The sequence below is a fragment of the Anomalospiza imberbis genome, chromosome 2 (genome assembly GCF_031753505.1).
Source record: "Anomalospiza imberbis isolate Cuckoo-Finch-1a 21T00152 chromosome 2, ASM3175350v1, whole genome shotgun sequence".
NCBI classification, from domain to species: Eukaryota; Metazoa; Chordata; class Aves; order Passeriformes; family Viduidae; genus Anomalospiza; species Anomalospiza imberbis.
This window is the reverse complement of record NC_089682.1, coordinates 83,496,887-83,519,958: the sequence shown is the minus strand read 5'-3', so window position 1 is coordinate 83,519,958 and position 23,072 is coordinate 83,496,887. Positions and strand designations below refer to the sequence as shown.

At 39.7% G+C, this 23,072-nt stretch overlaps 1 protein-coding gene across 5 annotated transcripts in view; it reads right to left on the bottom strand.

Moving 5' to 3' along the window:
* Positions 1–22,610, bottom strand: part of INTS6 (integrator complex subunit 6) — a 38,727-nt gene extending 16,117 nt beyond the window's left edge. For all 5 annotated transcript variants that reach the window (XR_010996479.1, XR_010996480.1, XM_068182099.1 and 2 more), the window contains exons 1-5: positions 22,472–22,610; positions 21,988–22,148; positions 21,666–21,743; positions 20,784–20,933; positions 5,849–5,938 (exon numbers count right to left, since the gene is read on the bottom strand). Coding sequence is in view for 3 of the 5 variants with exons in the window: in XM_068182099.1 (XP_068038200.1) it covers positions 5,849–5,938; positions 20,784–20,933; positions 21,666–21,743; positions 21,988–22,098 (429 nt within the window). In the remaining 2 variants the exon portion in view is untranslated. The remainder of the gene's footprint in view (positions 1–5,848; positions 5,939–20,783; positions 20,934–21,665; positions 21,744–21,987; positions 22,149–22,471) is intronic.
* Positions 22,611–23,072: the final 462 nt, after the last annotated feature.

Sequence of the window (23,072 nt, the reverse complement as noted above, 5' to 3'; positions counted from 1 at the left end):
CAACGACTGCCTGACAATGGAAACTCAGTTAAAAGAATAGCCACATTCTTAGTTAACAGCCTGGAATCCTGACTGTAAAAACACTGAATTGCAAGCACTCTGCCATCCTCACTTGGGGGTATTAAGGAATGCCATTCAAGCTTTCCTACTTAGATCTGACTGAAGATAGACTATCCCCAAAGAGTACATTTGAGCTGCAAAACACAACCTATGTAACAGCATTGCTTTCCTTCGGGCAGCATATATACATATTTTTTACTATGAATATTTATATATATAAAGTACCCCACTGGATCCTGAACCAACAGTATCCTGAGTTCAGTTTACCTCAAGCTACAAAATATTTAATTGGCTTAGCTGGTTATATGGAGAGAGTGCCAAAACCAAAGAGTAGTCATAAGCTGGCCACTGCATTATGCACATATTACAAACATAAAAGTTTTTAAACTCTAAGACAAAATACAAAGCAATTATCATCAAGTCAAATGTCCTCACCTTCCTTGCAACAATTTAATTCCAGTTAAGTTTAACATCCTTTAAAATTTATACTGGTGAAGTTATAGATTCAAATCACCTCATTCAGACATTAGTAACTTGGTCCTGTATTACCATAGCAACTGCATACCTAGCAGAAACTAAGATGAGCCTAGAATTCTACATCTTGAATTTAATTTCTTTCCCTATGCAAATTTTAATATGAAGGCATGCACACATTTTCCTCTTTCTCAATAACCAGTATGAAAGATAAAGGCAGACTGAACTAATTAATGGAAGGTTATTTACCAGCTGTGGTCTTCAATGTGTGACTGTACACAGACAACAAGTGTCCTCCCAGCTAGTACTAGAAACCAGCTGTCTTGTCTCATCACTCGTTTGTAGGAGCACACAGAAGCCATACCATTCCCAAATACCACAATAATAATGCCACTACACAATCAGCATGTGTCTTATCTTCCTGCCTTTAAAACAACTAAAATATTCCAGAACTACGAGGGGGTGGAAGATAAAGAGTGTTCTAGAAGATCTCTTCAGTACAAGGTTATTGGTGAGCAGGTTCATTTATTCTCAGTCTTTTTTCTACCTACCTTTATGCACTCATAATATCCTGGGGGGAAAAATGAGGATCCTAGAGAACCCAGGATGAAAAAAGCTAGATAAGCATTAGAACACTGCACTGGCAGGGCAGTCTGAGAAAGACAGTGATGATCTTCTGGTAATGGCTACACATAAAGGCTCATCCACTAGAAGGGGCACCAATAGCACTGCTTAAGCTTTAGTACCCAGGTAGTAACAGGCAGCTCCATCTTGGGATATCTCATAAAAGGGCATTAGAAGACTAGGCACTAATCAAAATTTTGACTACAGTCAACTTCTCTTGCACAGAAAAAAAAAAATTATCAGCAAGTAACCTTCCTTGCATGCTCTTCTGGTACTCAAAAAAAAAGGACAAGACATCTCACATCCAAGCAAATTCAGCCTTTCATCCTTGAAGAACTAAGGACAGGTAACCATTGAAGCCCAGCTGAGAACATCAGCTCTTGACAGACTGAGAAACTCTACTTACAGTTATCAACAATATTATGTTTTCCCATCTTTTTCCATCCAATCCTATGCGGTTATAACACACAGAATGACAAATTGCTCTTCCATGGGAGAGAACTCAAGGAGATCCCGAAGACATCAAGGTCAAGATCTACCATGTCAATACATGATATACTTGGCCATTCCAAAGAGAGCATTAGCCATCACCAAGTACTCACTGAGCTGATAGTTACACATTAAGAATTTACACATCAAGAGCTTTGGAGCTCACTGTCAAGTCCCGTGAACCCAAAAATTACTGCTAACAAGAATAATAAAGATGAGAAATAATGGAAACATTCATTTAATGATATTTGCCATCTATTTCTTGCAGAGTTTGTTTAAAAATCAGAAGTTTTAACTGGAGGAACTATGATAAAAAACATAATAGAGCATTTAAAGTTCCTGATTATTCCTGACAGTAAGCAGAACCTTGCTGTGACACTTGTCACAGCTGTTACAAGTGCAATGCAAGGTGATCAGCTCTGGGAAGGATCAATGTGACAATGCCAAACAGCTGGGGGATGAAGTCGCACAAAAATCACATATTATTCCTGTAAGAGTCTCTCACAACTGGAAGATCAGAAGAATAGCAACATACAGAAACCAAGCAGCATTGCTCATACTTTTTGCTCGTGTAATTATTTATCAGAGTGTATCAATATGCTAGTAACTCCATTTCAGTCTTGCAGACAAGTTTGATGCTACTTTAGAGGGTATGTTGAGGGAAAATAAGGGAACATGGCTCAGCAGTTGTGAAACTCAAACTGTATGTTATTTCATAATATGAGGAGGAATAAGAAATCCCTTCAAACATTTAAACATTAAAGATGAAGAAAGGGCTAAGACTGATTTGAGGGATCAGGCCAGAGGCAAAAGCCACTCCATAATGAATCCATACTGTGCAACCAACTAATTAATGATGGTTTGCCAATAGTATGAGCCCATCCTCTCCTCAAGTTATGACTCAAACTAATGAGTCCAGGGAAAAGTCTGGTCGACAAGCCATATAACTACACAGAATTGATGCTGGCACTTTTCAGTGCATTGGCACTGATGCATTAAAAAGCAGTGCCAGAAGGGACAGAACTGAAAGTGTTACTGACATGTGCAGGTGGAGAAAACTGCATAGACAATATAATGTCTGTTTTCAGTCTGAATAATCACACCCATGGGAGACAAAGCAGCACTCACTGAAGGGCAAGGCTTTATCTGAAACACCCATTTCAAAATCCACAAAGGAACAGGACATCTGAAGAATTCAGCAAGAGCTCTGAAACAGGGTTTAAGCTTAACTGCTTCACACTAAGGCAAATGACAGTGTTCCCATAGTGATAAACTGATTTCTTTGGTAAGAATGCAAATGTTCATCTGAATGACAAAGCTTTGAGAAAACTTGCCTCCAGGTTCCATGCTGGCTTCACAGGCTTTCCAAAAAAACCCCAAACAAAACACCACAGCCCAACATTGTAGGTCCTCTGTACATGTGTCTTAAAAGAACTAAAAATACACTGCCTGGGGCAAGGCTAAGAAGTAAAAACATTGTTGTCATAGCCAGTGGGATATGATCACTTCCAACACCAATTCTGAAAAGCCTCCCCGAAGTCAAATCCAAAGAACAGAACAGACATTAGAAAGTGACTGAAAAAGCTTTGTTAGTGAACTAAAGAAGCAATGAACTTCCATATCTCCAGGGTGGTGTTCTTGTACTAATTCTAGTTCATTTCTGCATGTCCAACTTGAGAAGTAACTGTAAAGGACACTCAAGGTAGACTTTAAGAAAAATTCTGATCAATTGGACACACTGACAACAGCAAAAGATCATCCCTGAAAGACAGTAGTAGCACCCTTCGATGCTTTGTTCCTCTTCTCTTTGATAGTGTTAAGAATGTTTCTACCAGTACACCTATGACAAAAAAAAGGAAAAAAATCACATCCTTTGCTGGGATATACCCAGTACACACATATGGAAAAGCATTAAGACTTCCATTTTGTCTTGCAGGAAGACCAATGGTCACTTTGTCTTCTGGAGGAATGGAACACCTTTACATTGGCTTATTTATAACAAAAAACCCCACATTAATTCACTATTATTAGAGCAAATTCTGTATTTCTAGAATGCAATTTAACAATCACAAAATTGTAACATTGGGCCTGATTTGACATGATCACGACACAAACTCTGGTTGTAGCACACACTTATTCAGCACTGCTCATGAGCCAGGTCTAATTTTAGTAGATTAATGCAGTCACCAGAAAACCCTTTGTCTCAACCTAAGTTATAACAGTTTAAAGATGTGAATGTATGACCAAACGGTTGCCTGACTCCAGGAAAATGTCCTCGTGTGAAGACTAAGATGAAGTTGTATCCACATTAAAAGGAAAAGGAACAAAAAAAAAAAAATCCTGGCTGGCTATAAAAGTCCTGATTCTTGTTGTCAAAGAAAGAGCTTAACTACCAATGCAGCTTTCTTACCGAAATCATTTTGGGTAACAAAGATGAAAGGAAATGTAACAGAATCATAGCACTGCCTAGACTCAAAGGAATACATGACAGTTGTACAGTCCAGAGGCTTTTGACTGCTCAGGGCCTTGTCCAATGCAGCTTTAACTATCCCCAAAGTCACTGGACAACATGTCCAGTGTTTGATCACCCACACAGTTAAAGATTTTCTTGATATCCAATCAGAATTTCCCATGGGACAACTCGCAGCTGTTGCCTCTTGTGCCCTGGGTACCTCCAGGAAAATACAAGCTGCCTGTCCCATTCAGCTGTTGCAGAGGGTGGTAAAGCACTCCCCAGTCTTCTCTTCTGAAGACTGAACAAACCCAGTTCTCAGCCTCTACCCAGAGGTTATTAGTTTCACCCTCTGAGCACCTTGGTGTTCCTCACTCCAGTATGTCAGTGCCAGATTTTACAACTCATCTGACAACAGAGATTCTTCTCCTCAAGGAAGGACTTACACAGATAAAAGATTACCCAAAACAGTATTCTGCTGCTAACTGCATTGTATGTTGCAGGAGACTCTAAAAGTGTCACACTATTCTACTCAGTATTTTGGACTGCACACATTCAATCAGAGAATTAATCTGAAAATAGCTTATTGGGTAAAAAAAAAGTATGATGGAAGTGAGATTTCATACAGATAGCCTACTTGTTACCATGAATCCAGGAATTCCCTTTCAATTACTAGCTATGGTTGTTAGGAGTCCACACAGAATTATGCAATCATTCAACTCTCTTCAAGTCAGATATATTAAAAACACCACTCAAATACCACTTTTCACGCATAAAAATTCTGTAAGTGCTGTAAGAACGCAATATGATACATTATTAGGAGAAATCTGAGTAACTAATGAACAGCAAAGTACAAGTTAATCTGTACAGTCAAATGTGGTGCAGCACAGGCAAAAGTCTGAATTCTCCTCTTATGTTTTAAAATGGACCTTTGCATATTAACCTTTTCCCTGAAAAGGGAATGTGCTTAGGGATTTGATGTAGGTTTTCTTTTGGTTTTGTTGGTTTTTTGGGTGGTTTTTTTTTTGGTTTTTTTTTTTTTTTTTTTTACTACTGCATGGACTGGGCACTGAGCTGGTCAGACCAATCCTACCCCTTGCAACCACATCCATCTTTTTAAGGAAAGAATTCAAATTGGCCAGTAAGTTAAAACAGTTCAGTGCCTCAGCATTTGCTATTTCTCAGAGTTTGCTAGATGTCTGAGTGGGTACTCCAGTATATTAAGATCTCCATTTCAAACTGCTCTACAGATGTAACTTGGAATATATTTCTTCAGTTCTTACCTTGAATTAAACAGACTACTGATTTGATTATAATCTTTTTAAGAACTCAGTGTGAGAGTAGTACATGTTTCATATACTCCCTAGTAGCGACATCCTTTGGGAAATCACTACTTTAACTTGGGTGTGTACAAAAAGAACTTATGACCAATTAAGGACACGTGCTTTACAGAAATCAATTTCTTCTGCAACATATTTGAAAAGCCATGAACTACCTAGAAAGAGCAAAACTCATTCTACTAAACACACCAACAATTGCTCCACAGGTTTCTGTTACATGAAGGAAAAACAGTTATTTGGCTTTTCATAGTACTATTGCATAAAATTACTTGAAATTAATCAAGACATAAGCAAGTTTAAGCTATTAATGAGCATTCTTCTGAGGAGCCACTTATGGTCCTACTGTAAACAGTAGCAATGTTTAAACAATATTTAGTATAGATCCCTGTAACCAGAGGTTAGATCTTACCTCTTCCTGTATCCCACTGGTAGTAGTTAATTTACTTCCATCAGTAACTGTTATAATTATTGCTGGCTCCAGAAAAAAAGGGTTTCGTCCCTAAGGGGAAAAAAACAGTTACTTAAAATGATATAACAAACTGTTAAGTTATTAAAAAGCCACTGATATTCACTAACAAAAGAACAAAGACTGAGGTATTTCTTCTCATGTACCGGTATAGTGCAGCACAATGGGTTTCTGAGGCTTTGTACAGTCAGACCATGGAATGCTAGACACTTAGCATGTCTATATTCAAAGAATGCATACAGAAACAGCAAAAATGGTTAACATAGGACTTCAAGAATAATGCTTGCCAAAGTATTCTGACAAACTAGCAGCTGTTTAGAGAAGCAACCATCTCCTCAAAAGGTAAAAGCTGCTTAGAGAAGCAACCATCTCCTTCCAATTCCCCCCATTCCAGGGCCGATTCTGTGTGATTTAATTACTCTGTGTCCAAGTAAAGTATTTGCATAGTATCTTGTGATCATGAACCCTGGGTTAAGAACTACTACTCTATGTATTAAGACTGATATAAATAGCACCCGTTCCATTCTGATCAAAGTGGTTCAAGATGCATACACAAAATCTACTTCAGAAACAAAATACTAGAAAAATAGATAAACTTTCTATACATAACGTTTAAGACAGAAACATATACAAGGCAAGATACTCTAGGATCCCAGCAAGACAGGCAGCTAGCCTAGCTGTAGCAAAAACTTGAGGTCAGTTATTGGTATTCCTTTATCTACTGCCAGTATTCTAGGAGCCTTCTGTGCCTTCTGAAAAAGAATTCCGAAGTATTCCATGGACACGTCAACTCCAAGCTTAGGTAACACATTTCACTCTACCTAGGGTTAATACCAGACTGAATAAAAGTCACCCCATGATTTTGTTTAGTAGGTCCTGTTCTTCTCTTGCTAATCTCAAGGCCTTGTTTTTCTTCCTCAGGAAACGAAGAAAAATATAACTAAACCCGTAGCCTAGTTCTGCTTATCAAGACAAACTATCTCATGAATGCTTGTCATTTACTCTAAAAACATGGAGAGAGAACTAACGGGTTTTAAACGACCTTTTAAATCTATTTTTAGAACCCATTAAATATAAAATATCAACTGATTTTGTGCTTCAAACAGAACTATTATTTAACAAGGTGAAATATATGTGGTGAAAAGTATCCAGTTTGACTACTGTGGCAGCACCACATTTATAGTGGTCAGTATTTTCTCAAATCTTAGTGAAAAAAAGATTAAAGATTTCTTTTCTAACAGCATACCATTACTACAAAAAAAAGCAGAAATTCACATTAAAACAAAGATCAATCTCTCCCATGAAAGCCAACCTACTTGATAATAATTTAATTTAAACAATTATTCAAAAAGGATTTAAAGACTCTCAAAACATTCTATTTTAATTAAAATAATTTCCTAAGGATATTTAGTCTAATTTAATTCTTAACAGTTACAGTATGTTTTCCTGCCAACTAATAGTTTACCACAACTGCAAAACACCAGCTGGAAGCTAATTACATTGCACTGAAATAATATAGAAAGCAGGGTTTGTAACTACATATTTCTCATGAATACTGACCGTAAAAATACTTGAACCCTATTGCTAATAAATTATTGTAAAAATGAATTGACAACTCAAAATAACAGATTTATAATGTCATAGGCAATGCTAGGTTAATATTCTGGTGCAATTTCACATGCAAGTGTTAAAATTTCCATCTCTGACAAACCTTTTATCTGGATAGCCTCATCATCTTCACAAACTTTTTTATTCATTAACTATACTTTGTCTCAATTTTTTCCCATCTAAAGTTTAAGCCTTAAACAGTTGGTGTTAGAACGATCATGAAATTATAAAGAAGGAAACGAGTTGCTACACTTGAGCTCCCTATGAAACATGTCAGAGGGAGAACGTCTATATCCGCAGGCTACTCTTTGTAATTTCACAAGCATTTTACATATACAAAGGATAGTCACCTCACATACTAAGAATCAACTTGTTTTCAAAAAGATAATTAAAATGAATCACAAAAAAATTTCAGTAAAAAAAGCCTATTACTGAGATTTAGTACTATTGACTAAAAATTTCCATGTCATTAATTTTTAAAGACCACCACTGACTCTTCTGACCCTGTTCCTTACCTTAGTTATACAAAGGCATTCAAAACCAGTATTAAGTCAAGTATTCCTCTAACAAACCCCCCTCTTATTTATGTAAGCTCTCAACAGTCAGACATCATAAATCTGAATTCTAGAAAACTTACCAATTCTTTTAACTAAACTGCAGCACTTCTGTCAACAATTGGTTGAGAACTTCATTTCTATCTAATTAATCTAATTCTACAGTAATCAAATTACTTTCTATTTCTCTTCCCCTAGAAATACACTTTTTAGAAAAACAGTATTTTTACATAACTTGGAAATATTCTTCACAAATACATAGCAACATCATTGACTGTAAATGCATAGGTTGTAAATTCAGTCCAGCCCAATCATTTTGGATACTCAGAGGAACAGTGAGTGACATTGTACACTACCATCTCTTTGGCAGCTTACAGCTATGCTGCAATGCACTGAGGAAAGCATCTCAGGATAACAAGGTATAAATAATAAGCCTGCTTACAACTTTGATAACTAGCTAACCAGCATGAGGTTTTATTTATTTCAGAAGCATATTCTTTTCAACACACTGCTTTTCCTTCTGAAAGTTTGTAGCAGTGGTGAAGAAAGGAAGAATCACCTATGGTTTTAATGGCTGACCACCCAGTAACAAGGTACAAGGAGGATTTCTTCATTCACCCACAATCTGCATTTTCAAGGACAGATGTGCACGAAGACAACAAAAAACCTCACAGACCTCTTCTGGAAACAAAGTTACTTAAAACTCAGCATTAATACCAGGGAAAATCTGCTTGACTAAAAAGGAACAAGCAAGAGATTCAAAGCCTTAAAACTAATTTATATTACACAATACTTCCACTTGAACAATTTGACAGCTTCATGAGGGCTCCAAAACACAAAGCAACTTGGCTGCATTGGTTGCCTTTCCCTTGGTCTCCAGCTGAAGCAGTTCTGTGCTCAGATGACACACAAACACAGAGCACTACTGAGCTCCACACCACTCACAAGGGGTCACAGCAAGAGGCATCCCATGCCATCCCAGCTTGTGTGATGCTCTCAGAGGGAAGGGTATCAAATTATCAAGACACATTATTGCCTGGTTAAAGATCTCACAACTAAGAATTCACTCCCACTAGCAAGGAAGCTTAGCATCAAATTTCAGCACAACTAATTAATACACACGATTTTCTTCCTCCTTCCAAGTGTAGAGGTAAAGCTGTTCAAGAGCTATTGTGACCTTTACATATGCAAGTATACAATATTATACATGCAGGAAGAGAAGATAAAATAAAGATTACTGTTATCTCAAAGCACACATTTAAATATTAATTTCAGGGTCAGAAGTGCTGCAGAATTGAAGAAATGGATGAGGTAGAAATGTGACCAAAACACACCAAATCAGAGACTAAAAATGACACAATAAGCAACAATTACAAAAGTAAGTTTTTAGTAGTATAGAAACTTCATGCCCAAGAAGGACTGGAAGCTGAAAATAGACATAAACTGAAGTACACATTTTTTAACATAACATATCAGCAGGAACTGGAAAAAACACATTTTGAGATCACAATGAATGTCTAAAAGTTACACTTTCATTTCAGTAAATCACAAAACTCTGCAAGCTGTATTGCACATCTATCTTCCATTATATTATCTCAGCAGAGCCTTTCCATTTTCAGAAGTACAAGCCCTAACTCTCAGTAAATTTAGACATCTGACCAGGAAATACAAAATTGAAACACCAATTTTTTAATTCAGTCATTTTTTCTAATTTAGAAGGTCAAGAGTCTCAAATGTTCCTGAGAATCTGTGAGCAACCATTGTTCAAAAGCAATAGATTAAAATGAAATTTAAAAGTCAAAATTACAAAAATTATTAGCTTTAAAGCTATTTTTTAACTGATAAACAGCTTAAAAAATATCAAAACACTGAGCTTGAATTTCAAACTAAAACAGATGGTCCAAATCCATCAGGGTTTTCACTTTTTTTGTTTCTTAGAAACTTGAGTCACGCTTTAGCAAAATAATGAAATGTCTAAGACTTTCCCCTTCATTGCTCAAGGCAGAGCACTATCAGTCAAGTACACAGAGGTATTTAACAACTGTTCTGATCATCAGTTACATAAGAACTGCAGCATCTTGTGCAACTTACTTGTCCCACTCACATTTTCAGCAGCTTTGGCTACTTTCTATTATCCCCACAGAATTAATCAATGTAGGTGGAAAGTCCTATAGAACCAAGTGTATTTTATGCTTTTGCACAATTGATGCCCAAGTCACAAACACAGCTGAATACACTGGCATCACAACAGTATTTCAGTCAATTTATAGCTGGCAATTAAACACTACAAAAATTACTTTGCCTTTAAGGATTTTCAAATGTATGTAGACACACACCACAGCCATGCATATACATGTAATGCACCACAGTACTAGGGAAAGAATATGCTTTCAACTTTGCCAGATCAGTAAATTCTTTCCTATTACTTGATAAGAAGCATAATGTATTTAAACGGAAGTCTTCCCGGATGAAGCTATTCTATCATCTAACATTTAGCACAAACACACTGTGAAACTTTGATCTAGCAAAACAGAATATGCTGGGGGTGGGGGAGTGCAAAAAGAGCAGTCAAATTCTACTACAACATTTGCATTGATGAATCTGACATCTTACATGCCACAAGAGCACCATAATTCTGTGGCCAGACTAAAAAATACAGCACCTCTAAATTGTCACAGTGTTATCTAATTGACTGAACCTGCATGATAAAAATAAATCTGCAATTATATTTATTTACTATGTCTATTTTAGAACTGAAATCGATTTCTTGAAGTGGAAGCACCTCAGTGTCAGAGAAACTTCTGTGCTTTCAGCCTGAATGAGTAAGAGCTGAAGAACATACAAATTCTGTACAGGCTTAAGATCTGACATCTTAAAGATGGACTTCACGCACAAAGAAAGTTGCTAACTCATCTATCTTGCTGTCCATAAAGATGTCAATATGTTCCCTTGATACTGTTGATTATTCAATATATAATACAATTTTGCAGGGGTAACAGTTCTGTCTTAGTAGAAGATCAGATATTTGTACAGCAGATATATTTCAAGATCACTTTCAGAAGCCACAGAAAAAAGTTCAACGAGAGCTACACCAACCAGTTTGAGTTTTACACAGGATGGGCGTTTTGAAATATGTTAAGATTTCAAGCCTTAAAAGAAATTTTAATACAAACTAGAAATCTCCCTTGTTGCCTGACAAAGGCAACACCAGTCACAAAGAGAAATCTTATGAAATAACCTAATGAAAGCCCCATTCCAGAAATCACACTATCTCCAAGAAAAAATGCCCAGTGTTTTTCTGAAAGGGCTTGCAGACTGAAGGATGATTCTTACTATTAGAGCTAGTCCACACACACACCTCCAGTATGGACAAGTATCATCTGTCATAATACTGAAATCTTTCAGCTCTCCCTGCAGTACTCAAGATGGGAGGACTTGTGCTCTGCCTTCCGTCCATGCTAGGCAGCTGGGAATACTACCTCACCAACAGACAGGTTTCAAAAAGAACACAGGAAAATTCATTACCTGTTAAAGATAATTTGAGGGATTGCCTCACTACAACCAAAAGAAGAACTCTGAATCATAAGGGGGAAACAACTGCTGTCAGAAAAGGTGATAGTGATAGCAGGTTTTAAAAGACCCAAGTGTGGTCTCAAGAACTACAAAGATCTTGTTCCTCTGTATATGTAACAATATACACACCCAGGGTGAATAAAAAGATCACACTTCTTCAACTAAGGAATGAGGGAAAGAAACAGGTTTGACAAATGCTTAAGGAGTCTTGACTGAGCCCAAAACAGTAACTGTACCATGAAAACATCAACTCTCAACACTACCACAGATTCTCCCAAATTCTCCCTCGGGTTTTGCTGTAGTTTCAGCTGCATAAAAGCAACATTTATAAACTGCTATTTGGCCAAAATAGCCTATCAGGCAGTACATCACTTATGTAAACTTGTATTTTACTTTGTAATTGGAACACCAGCCAGCAGAGGGGGCACAAGTTAATAAAATCTATCTTTCTATGAGGTAAATTCAGTGACAAGAAAACCTGAGTTGTGCTCTGTTTGCATACTACCTCAAATCACACAGGAACAGGTTAATGCCTCTTATCTAAATCCATATATCTAAAACCCCTAAATGTTCTTATATAAGTAGAAAACAAGAAGTAATCCCTCACAGAACTCTAATTTCTAAACATACGTTTAATTGAATAGCTGGTTCATGGTTTCTAGACAACATGGAAGCACATACTGTCATTCCACTTCTTCCTTTTTTTGCTGCAGACTGCCCATCTTTGGAAGGCTCAGCCACAAACACTGAACTGCATTATGGACACGTTCCCTTTGCTTTTGAAGCTAACCTTCCCTTCCACCCCTGTATTCTATCTCAAATTATTTTGTCTTTTCCAGAAGACCTTAAAAACAGAATTTTAAGAAGGCACAGCAGAACTTATCAAGGTCTGAAGCCATTCTTCCATTAACACACCACCTCCCTCTCTCCCCCCCAACAAAAAATGGAAAATGCTTTTCAAGCAGCAATGATTTCTCCTGCACTCATACTCTGAAAGGCAACAAAATTGCAACAATTTTACAGTAAGGACAGCTGCAAAAAATATATTTTCTCCATGAGGCAAGATTACAAAACCTAAATTCAGCTGTTCTGTCCCATAGACTATAGCAAGGTTATTGTAGGCAAATTAATTTCCCACATTCTAGACAATTCCTTAGTTAACTACATAACAAATACATAAAAGAGTTACTACAATGCCCAATGTTAGTGACAGTTTCTTAGTTGGAATACCAATGTAGGATTACAAGGCAGTTACATGGTTTGTTTCATTTCTTACTAGCACTACAGACTAGCAGTAGATTAAATTTTTGCTCACACAGTGTTTGTACATACCACTGTTTGGTGGCATGAAGCTTTCTGCATTTCAGGCAACCAGGAACAAATGAAGTTATAGACTTAAATAAAAAATTAAAGAAAAATCAGTGAGCAAAAGGCTTTCAGAGCCAAACACAATTGTAACAGCACACTTTTCCTAAGGCTGAGTCAGAGATCAAACTCCTCAGCACATCAGTTGCAGAACTAAGGGAGAATTCTTGAAACAACCATTATGTCCATAACACAGGCTACCTAAGTTCCATTTAAGAAAAGGAAATTTAAGGCATTGAGGAAAATAAATGGGATGAAAGCAAGTCATTTTTCCCTTGGTATTTTGGACATAGGCATTATCTCCAAAAATCTTTCTTTAAATAGCCATTTATGACTTCAATCGACTACTGAACCTCCAAGCACATCACCTTAGACTAGCCACATCCAGTCAAAGCTGTACAGCAAAAACCAAAGACCCAGTCAGATATCACTTCTATAATTAGAAATGCTAGAGACAAAACAGCTATCTGAATTGCACAAGAGACATCAAATCCATTTTCAAAAACAAAGTTACAGAAATATATCTAAGCATATCAGTAGCTTGCTTTGCTAAAGATTGCAAGTTTGTGTTCTATAGACAATGATTTCATTGCATATACATCCTGAAACACACCACAAGAAAATTCACTGTGCTTAGTATCATTTTTATAGATGCTCATAACTTTACACATTGAGTCTCCAAGTCTGGCACTGAATGAACTGCTTAAAGACTATTTAATTGCGCAACTTCAGTCATTTTGGAACTCTCGCAAAAAGTCTGTGCCAAGAACAAAACCAAAACTAACAGCAAGAAAACAAAAGAGGCAACTCAAAGCAGCCTGAAAATTAGTTTCAAGGCAAGAACAGATCATTTTGGAATACACAATCTCCATATTGAATAATACACATGTGACAACAGAAGGCATGTGTTAAGGAAGCAGTTTAAGACTCTGTTCATGTTGAACAATAAAGGAATCATGAATACATAGTAGTAATCTTAGTAGATTACTAAAATCTCAAACACAAAACCTCAAGATACTTTCATGTGCCTTAATCAGAGAGGTCCCAACATTAGTAAGTCACAGAGTTTCAAAAATCACAGGTTAATATATAGGTTTGTCCTCTTTCTTTAAGAACAGATCTAACTGAGTTTTAAATATCACATTATGTAAGCGATAATTTCTTGATTAACTTGTAAGTGTTCCAATTTAGATTAGGTCCTTGGTAAGTTTCAGAAACAATTCACTCCTTCAATCTTTCACAATTACGTCACAGTTTAAAAAAATAAAACACACATAGAACAGGGCTTTTATAAATAATCAACTGTGATCACAACTTGTATCTTATTTTTAAGGCAATGTATAGAAAGAGATGCACCTTATCAGTTAGTTACAGATGCATCACCACTGGAATCATCTGAAATTGGATCATCAGCCAAGAAGTTACAGGACTGAACATAGTAAACGCAAGCTGCTAAAAATAGGTTCTATTTGAGCCTTTATAAACTTTTTCTAAGAAAAATAAAATAACATAATCCATACCAAACATAACTTTAAAGTCAGCTCCAAAGATTGTGAGTTTAAGATGATTTTGGTTTTATTTCCTAAAAATATTTCTGAATGCTTTATTCCAAAAATAACTGACCTTGCCAAGCCCTGGATCAAGTCCCTAATTACAGAAGCCTTTCTGCTTCACAGCAATGACTTTACATAGCTGGTTCTTGCTCAGTCTGTGCAATTCACAGACTAAGCCAGGCCACTGTTTTCTATATGCTGGAGAAGGGTAACCAGTCCTACAGTTGCCCGCACACTAATTAGAGGGAAAAAAACCTGACCAGAAATACACCACCAAGGAGAAAAGACATACTTGCATACAAAAATCTCCCCACAATTTAGGGAAGTTAATAATCCAGTACTGGATTATTATATATCCAGAGTACTGATAGGCTGACTAAAAGTAGCTTATTGACCTATGAACACAGAGCAATTCTTCAGAGTAACTTCCCAAAGACTCCCCCACAATTCCTTCCTGGAGTTTATCACCACAACAGCAGGAGCAACTTAGCTGTTCTAAACCAATTTTGAACCACCACAGTTCAGTCCAGTTTATTAATCTCACTGGTTTATTTTACTACATGAAGTCACACAACTTGAAGCAAGGTTAGTGCAACTATGAACCCATGAGAGGCCGTAAGTTCCAGAGCAGGGATCTAGGCTGAGTATGCCTTACAGACAGATGCATACAATCAAGTTGGCATTATGGGATTCAAAGCTGGGAGGGCAGAACTGTTGCAAGAGAGATGCCCACTTTTCACTCATTCTGTATACTGAGCATCAGAAAACACTATCAGTGCCCTACATGAGTCCAGTGACATTCAGTATTTGTTCAATGTAGCTGGACAAAATGCACAGTGTATGTAAATTATGAATGAACATTTTATGGCACTGCCCCTTGCAAGTCAAATTTGCTTGAAGTATCTTGTTTCTGCTACTAGAATAGATTGACAAGATTGTTTTCATTAGAAAAAATAAAGTACTTCACGTAAGGTTGTTTCAAATTCTTTAAAAACATACTGGATTGGAATCAGACAAGTGATTTTAAAAACGTTTAATACTTTGCTGAACTTTGTTGTGCTGGGAGGGCTTAAGGGCAAGCAGTTCCTCATCAGAATGTGAAAAAACACCTTAACGGTGCCTGTTGTAGCTCTCACTAGAGGGTATTCTAAAACAAAACTAACTAAAAATTTCAAAGATGGCTTGTTTAAAGGTTATGGCCTAAAAGGTGTAAGTTCAAACCAATATGTTTAATTTCATCACACAGCAGATGAGAAAGATTGATTTTTACCAGCACTTCATATACAGATCTTTGACATCAGCAGGAATACAGGTTCATGTTAAATCCATTGCCATTCCACAGAAAACAGGAGACTGTGAGAAAGCCTCTCATTTCTGCCATTATTACACTTGTGATGTTGTTTATTACTGTCTGACATTCTCCTATTTGGTTTTCTTGGGGAAGGGAGGCAAAAAAAGAGACCAGGAAAGCTACTCTAGAAGTGTAAACCTCTGCCTCTACCAACATAAGAAGCAAACTGCATGAGCAACTGTGCCAACATGACAAAGCAGGAAACACTAACCTAAACTTTGGTTCCAAATTTGGAGGCACATGCAACACAGGCCATTTCAGTGCAGTGCATTATGATCCCAAAATAACAAGACAAAAGCCATACTTCAAAGGATTTTGACTTTTGAGAGTAACAAAATCCAGTAACAATCCTAAATGCCTCTTGGGAAAATAAAACTGCGCAACACCTTACAGAAAAGAGAACATACCACTGCAGAAGCATAACATAGTCCATGTTAGGGAACAGTATTTCTTTCAGGTGTGATTTTTATGATTTTATAAGCTCAGGAGATCCTAGACAAGCATATAAGCAAGCAGTCAGCCTAGGATGTGTGACTTAAAGCTGTCTTGTGTCTACAAGTGTGATCAGACATTATCTCCTTGGTACACTGCTTACCTGTATTCAGAATACTACAGTATTTAAGCCATTGTGGCAAAACACCCTGAACTCTACAGACCAATGCCCAGTTTTACTGTGGGAACACATCAGCATTTCTGCTACTGTAGCTATAAATGGGTCTAAACACATACTCAAAGAACTATCAAGTAGCAGTTAACCTAAGATTGTTTTGTTTGACGCTCATACATGGCATGACCAAAACCCCTGGAAAAAAGTTATTTAAAAACAATGCCATTATATGCAGGATACCTTCCAACTTCCAGCTCTGAGTGTATTCTTAAGTTTCCAAAATATTCTTTATCAGTTGAATTCCATTTGGGTTTTATTTTTTTCTGCAAAAGATTTTACTTATGCTTCTGATCATATGTGATATACACTACAGAATAAAAGGCTTTCACCAAGACTGTACACAGCCTGGTAAGTCACCCAAACAGTGTTTCTTGTGCTAATCTAAATCCAGGCATCATCTTATTCATCACTGGGCATGAAAAATACCTAGTCTAAATCCACTTGTACTAGACACATTAGTTGACTGTTCTGTTTCAGAGCAACAAAGTTCACATGTGCTTTTGTTACATTAATTTACAAGTCAAACTCATCTCATAGCAGCAGTAATGCTGCAGAAAAATGTGCAAGATATTCTAGTGAGATGAAAAAACTCAAAGCTTAGATTATTGAAAAGCACTTTCTATATGCAGTATTAAAGCAATTTTACCCTGAAAAATTTGTAAAAATACTTTGAAATCCATTCAGTTAAGTGTATTTTATCCTCTCAAACCTTATTTTATGCAATACTGCTGAAAAAAAGCAGTAAGACTTTCACCACTTTGCAAATAAGAGGCAATGTGAAACACAGGGTATCAATAAATCAGAGTTGTAGCCATTTCAAACATCCATCAGATTCCAGCTTTGGTAGAGCCATGTTGGTCCTTGGCACGTGAGTATCAAAACACCATTGATACATATTTTACCTACCTCAGATTCAGTGCTTAGTCTTAGAAATCTCACTACAAACTGCAAGTAACTGAAGTTGATGGTTCATTTCAACCATTTGTTTACATTTCCACTCTACTGTAACAGCAGCTACATTTTGAATGCTTTCTGTTTCCACAGAAACATCTATCAGTATTTAACCCTCCTTTCAACTGTAACAAGCTGCACATTTGCTATACCCAAAACCACTTGGTTAAATTGTGACTACTCCTGTCTTGCTGAACAAGACATAGTCACAAGACCTAAGTATATTTTAAGAGGACAAAAAAACTGCCAGTAAAAGGCTTGGTATTTCAGACTACCTGAAATAATGGAAAAGCTGAACTGGAAAAAATAAGTCAATTATCTAAGTGTAAACTGGGTTAATGAAGTACAATATTTTGTGTGATGTGACAGTAAACTCTTACTGAATTTGGTGTGTTTAAATTGATTTCCTCCTGAAGACATCCAAATGCTGTATTATTTCCTAAGCTCTCCATAAAAATGCAAAAGATGAAAAGGATCACTATTTTTAGTGAATGCTAAAAGCTGACACCCTATTTGAAGTTCTGTTCTTCTGCTATCATAATAAAGCATACCAAAGCAGGAAAAAAACTATTGGATCCAAGAAGTGTAACATTGAACATGCTGCAAAAGTTTAAGGAACAGCCACCTAAATGTGTACTTTTCAAAACCAATTTTCTTGACAAAAGCCTCCAAGACAAATGGAACTAGCAACCCCTCAGTAAGACAAAACATTTATAAAGCCCTACCATAGCATTTGTATCAGAAATAGTTTATAAAGAAACCTTCCAGGCTCTTGATAATCTAAGGGTGTTGACAGTGTCATTTAAGTGCTTAAAGAGCACTATGATAAATGCTCATAATAAAAATCCAAACATTAAAGTAGCAAGAAAATATGAAGCAGATTTTCCCCAACTTCAGAATGACCGTTCAGCCATCATTCTTGTTCAGAAGGTCAGCTGATGGAGAACTCTGGTCAACTCTGAAAGAAATCAAGTATGTTGAGTCACTGCCACTTAAACCAACAGTCCATAATCAGCAGGGGCACAAGATATCACTGGTGGAGACATAACCAGACAATCCCATCAGGCTTGTATCATGTCTTGTCATTAGCATGTGTAAGAAAAGTCTGTTTTACAACTCATTTTTGTGTAACAAGTGGATCTTGGCAAGTATCTTAGAAGTTTGTCAATACATCAAAATACAAGCATGACAGTCAAAAGATTTTTAGCCAGAGAAATTTCCCGCAGAAGATTATTAAGTTTGGATTTTATTACATCACATACCACACCTAAGATGGTCTGTACATTGCTTTTTTTTGTCAAATTATCTTCTCTGACATACTCAGTCTTGAAATACCTGCCTGCTAAATTTCAGGTAACTACTGTTTTATAGTGTTAATATTTGTAGCTGCTTTAGAAAAAAGTTAATTAGCATTTTATGTTCTGAGGTAAAACTATTTCAAATTCAACTGAGCATTCTGACCACTATAATTTTCCTGGATTTTTAAGTTTCTCATTCTATGTATGGTTAAACACCCATTTGTCTGGACTAAGTTTTAGATGGTAGACAAGAATAACAGGAAGACAACAGGCTATCAAGCCATAGTTTTAAAGACCAGTGTGAAGATGAGGACAATTAGCTGCCCTAGATCTCATCCTGCAAATGCTGAAGGATCATTTAAGTGGAATTTGATTTGTAAAAAATTGCTATCTTGGTTAGAATTGCCAAAAAGGGAATCTTTGACTTCAGCAGCAGATGACCTGCCACTTGCAATACATTGATCTATTTTTGCAGATGCTAAAAAGAGTTAGAATTTCTATTTAGTCACCTGACTGCATATTGTGAATACCTCTTCAAAAGCCAGCTCCACATGTGGAATGGCACAAGTGCTTAAGTGACAGTGGGTTCAAGCCCAGAGAGACTTACAACCAGAACAGATCAGACAAAGTCTTTGCTTCACAGGCAAAAGAGCAGCTATTGCAGTAATAAACACTACTAGTGAGTCAAAACAATCATGACAACTCAACTGCCCACTTGAGTAGCTGAGCACAGCTGGTTCACTTAGAGCAAATTATATGACATGGGTTTAATCAGAATAATTATCAGTGGCAATGGAAAAGAGCAATATTTTGTGTAGGGGCCTACAGGGGTTAAGTGTTCAAGAAAGATTCATAGAGCACCTGAAACTAAAGGAAAACACCAGAAAAATGGGAAAATTACACACAGATGTGTAAGGACATCAGATGGTCATAGGAAAAAACCCATGTGTGGAACTAGCCCTTTTTTAAAGTTTCATCACTGAACAGGCATTTTAAAAATGTTTAGGCTCACTTGATCATCTCATGGTAAAGCCATACAATACAGCATGACAAATTTCCTTTACAAACACACATGGCATGTTATCACAAACTCTGCTTAGACTGGACTCAGTGGGGGAAGAAGGGGGACTTATGTTCACAGCAACATTTCCATGTGAAATACCAAGAGCAGTACTAAGTACTAATCCTCAGATAGGGGACACAGAATTACCTAAGAATAACAAACAAAAAGGGGATATTCAAGCTGGTACGCCCCACATGAAGAGTACTAGTAGCGTCCTTAATGCAAAACAAATCCAGGCTTTGATCCAGCAACAGAAAGAATTCTGTATGAGTCCTAAGGTACATGTTTGACCTACAATGTCTGTATTTTAGCAGCTCATGAGCATGAGAATGTTCACACCAAAAAACTGTTTTAAAGGTATAGTTGCAACAGTGAGATTTAAAAAGCATAGCTTCTCAAGGCTCTGATATAACAGGCATGTTCATAAAAATACACATATGCAGAGAAATGTTGTGGTAAACTCACTGGAAAGAAATTGTTTTGGAAAAGTGCTCCTTCAGTACTTTTGGATATGCAGTGTTGTTAGAAAAATGGCTCATCTCCCAGACTGTTCAGCACTGTATAGAGAAAGCAAAATTTTCATAACCCTATCAGGCTCACCAGCTAAGGTACTGAACACAGACTCAACAAAACAAGGAAAAATTTGAACTGAAAAGGTCAACTTGAAGGCTACGTCACAGCTTAAAAGCTGAGAAATGACTGAAACTACAGAACAAAAAAAAGTAAGTTGGGTACCAAACTCGCTGTGTTTCTTCAAGCTAGCTGAGCTCTGCCCACTTTTGAAGAAGCCCTGTTATGGAATGCTCCATGAAAATGCCACTTTGGACAACTAGCTAATTGCTGTCTCTGGGAAGTTTGTGTTTAAGATTTTTCCACCTAGTAACAGTCAACCTACCTGCCCATAGTTGTCTATGCCAGTTACTAATCTATTTAAGTTTAATAAATCAAAAGCTGTCCTTAGGGACTGGCCAAGAGTCGTAAGTCCTTCAGCTTGAAGGTTTTTCAGTTCATTCATAAACGTTGCATGGTTTTCCTTCCAGCCAGCCTGCAAAGAGAAACGTGAAAAGATTTATTCTGCAGATATGAGTTTTGCTTTCCTGTAAGGCTACAAAGAGCCTTCCCAGCTGCACACAGCTCATTACAAACAATAACAAAACACCTCAGAAGCTAGTAGTATCTGATGTTGGTCCAAAAAGGCCTGAAACTATGCATTTCTCTTAATCCTTAGAACTCCCCATTTTTCAAAAGAGCATTTTCGATTTGTTCCAGGGGACAAATTTCTTTGAGGACACCGGTGCCCACACCTTAGAGTTATATACATCACCCTCCCAGAGCCCTGCCCAGATGGAAGCCAACTGCGCTGAGAAGCGACCTCCAACAGGTTCACCGTCCTATGTCATGTGGACCCACCGCCCCCTTCCCCCGCGCGGTGCGTCACCCCCCCGCCCCGCCGCGGCGGGGCCAAGGAAAGTGCCGCCCCCTTCCGAGTCCGGGGCTCTCTGGGCTGAAGTCGGTTCTTCCCCCGGCTCGCCCCTTCCAAGCCGAACTCTCCTTGGAGTTGCTGTCACTTCTCCCAACTTGAATAAATATCCCCCACAGTTCATTGCTGCTCGCACACACCGCACAGGGGAAAAGCGTCGGCCATGTTGATGTCAGCGCCGCCGCCGGAGCCCGTGTGTGCCGCGCTCCCCCGGACCGCCGGCCGCCGGGGCGAGGCGGGCGGGGGGCGGACGGGCCGGAAGGAGGCCGGGGAGGAGGGGGGGTGAGCGGGGGTTACCTTGATAGCGTAGGGAGGCTCCTCGAAAGTGACCAGCATGTACCTGTCTCCCCTGCTGGCCGGGTCCCGGGCTCGGAGCTGCGGCGCGGGGGACAAAGCAGAGGGTGAGCCGAGAGGCGGCGCCGCCGCCGGAGCCCCTCGGCTCGGCCCGGCCCTCCCGTCCTTCCCCGCACACACACGCGCTCTCCCGCTCGCTCCCGCCCGCCCTCACCCCGCGCCCCCGGCCCAGGCAGCCCCCCGCTCCCTGCCGCCCCCGTCCCTCCCCGCGCAGCCACTCTCGCTCGCTTTCTCTCGCCTCCTCTCGCAAGGCAGAGCCCGGTACCTTCATGAAAGTCTCTACAGCGCCTTTGGCTATGTCCAGATAGGTGGTGCCCAGATGGGTGCGCTGGTTCATGGAGGCGGACGTGTCTATCAGGAAGAGTAAGATGGGCATAGTGCGGAGGGGCCGGCGGCCGGACGGCTACATGGACAGCGGGCGGGGGGCTGAGGGGAGAACTGTGGGGGGAGGTGAGGGGAAGGAGCGGGGAGAGAGAAGAAGACGGGGGACGGGAGAGGAGTAAGTGGCTGTGAGTGCTGTGCACGGGGAAGGGCGCCTCCCCGTTGCCCCTCTGCCGAGGCGGGGGGGAAGGGGGGGCAGCCCTGCCTGCCCTGCCCTCCTTTGTGTGAGGGGCCTGCCTAGCCCAACACAGGCTGGTTTATGAGGGAGAGGCGGATAGGGCTGCGCTGCCGGCTAACCTTCCCCCCACCACCACCTTCCTCCTCCTCCTCCACCGCCGCCCGCCCTCCCCTCCCCCTGTTGATGTTACTCAGAAGTTTCAGGCGGAGCAGCCGCAGCCCCGCCACCCCGGCACTTTCTCCCTCTGACTGAGGCGCTTCCTCGCTCGCCTCCCGCTTTTAAGGCAGCCTGGGTAGGTCGGCCCCGCCCCTCAAGGATACGTCCCCGTCCCACGTGACTGCCTCCCGGCTCCACCATAGGGACCCTGTAGCCTCTCATTAGCATATTCAAATCGGCGGGGCGGGACGGCCGCAGCGGCGGGGCGCGCAGGCGCAGCCGCGGGCGGGGGGACAGGCCGGGGGGACGCGGGGCAGGGCGGGGAGCGCCGGTGCTCGCACGGACGCGCCCCGTGGGTGCGCTCCAGGCGCCGGGGATGCGGAGGGGCAGCGCGGGCGGGACGGGAGGGACGGACGGGGAGAGGGATCTGTCGCCGCCGCCCCTCTCGCTGAGCTATTTCGAGGGCTGCGGGGTGACGTGTCCCTCGGGAGCAGCGCCCTGCCCGACCCGCCCGCTCGGGAGGGCGGGGGGTGGCCCCTGGGGAGCGCCAGGCCGCGCCGGGGCGGTAGCTCCGGCGCTGGCGGCTTGTCGCCGCCGGGAGCGGCGGGTGAGTCACGGGGGTGGGAAGGAAGGCA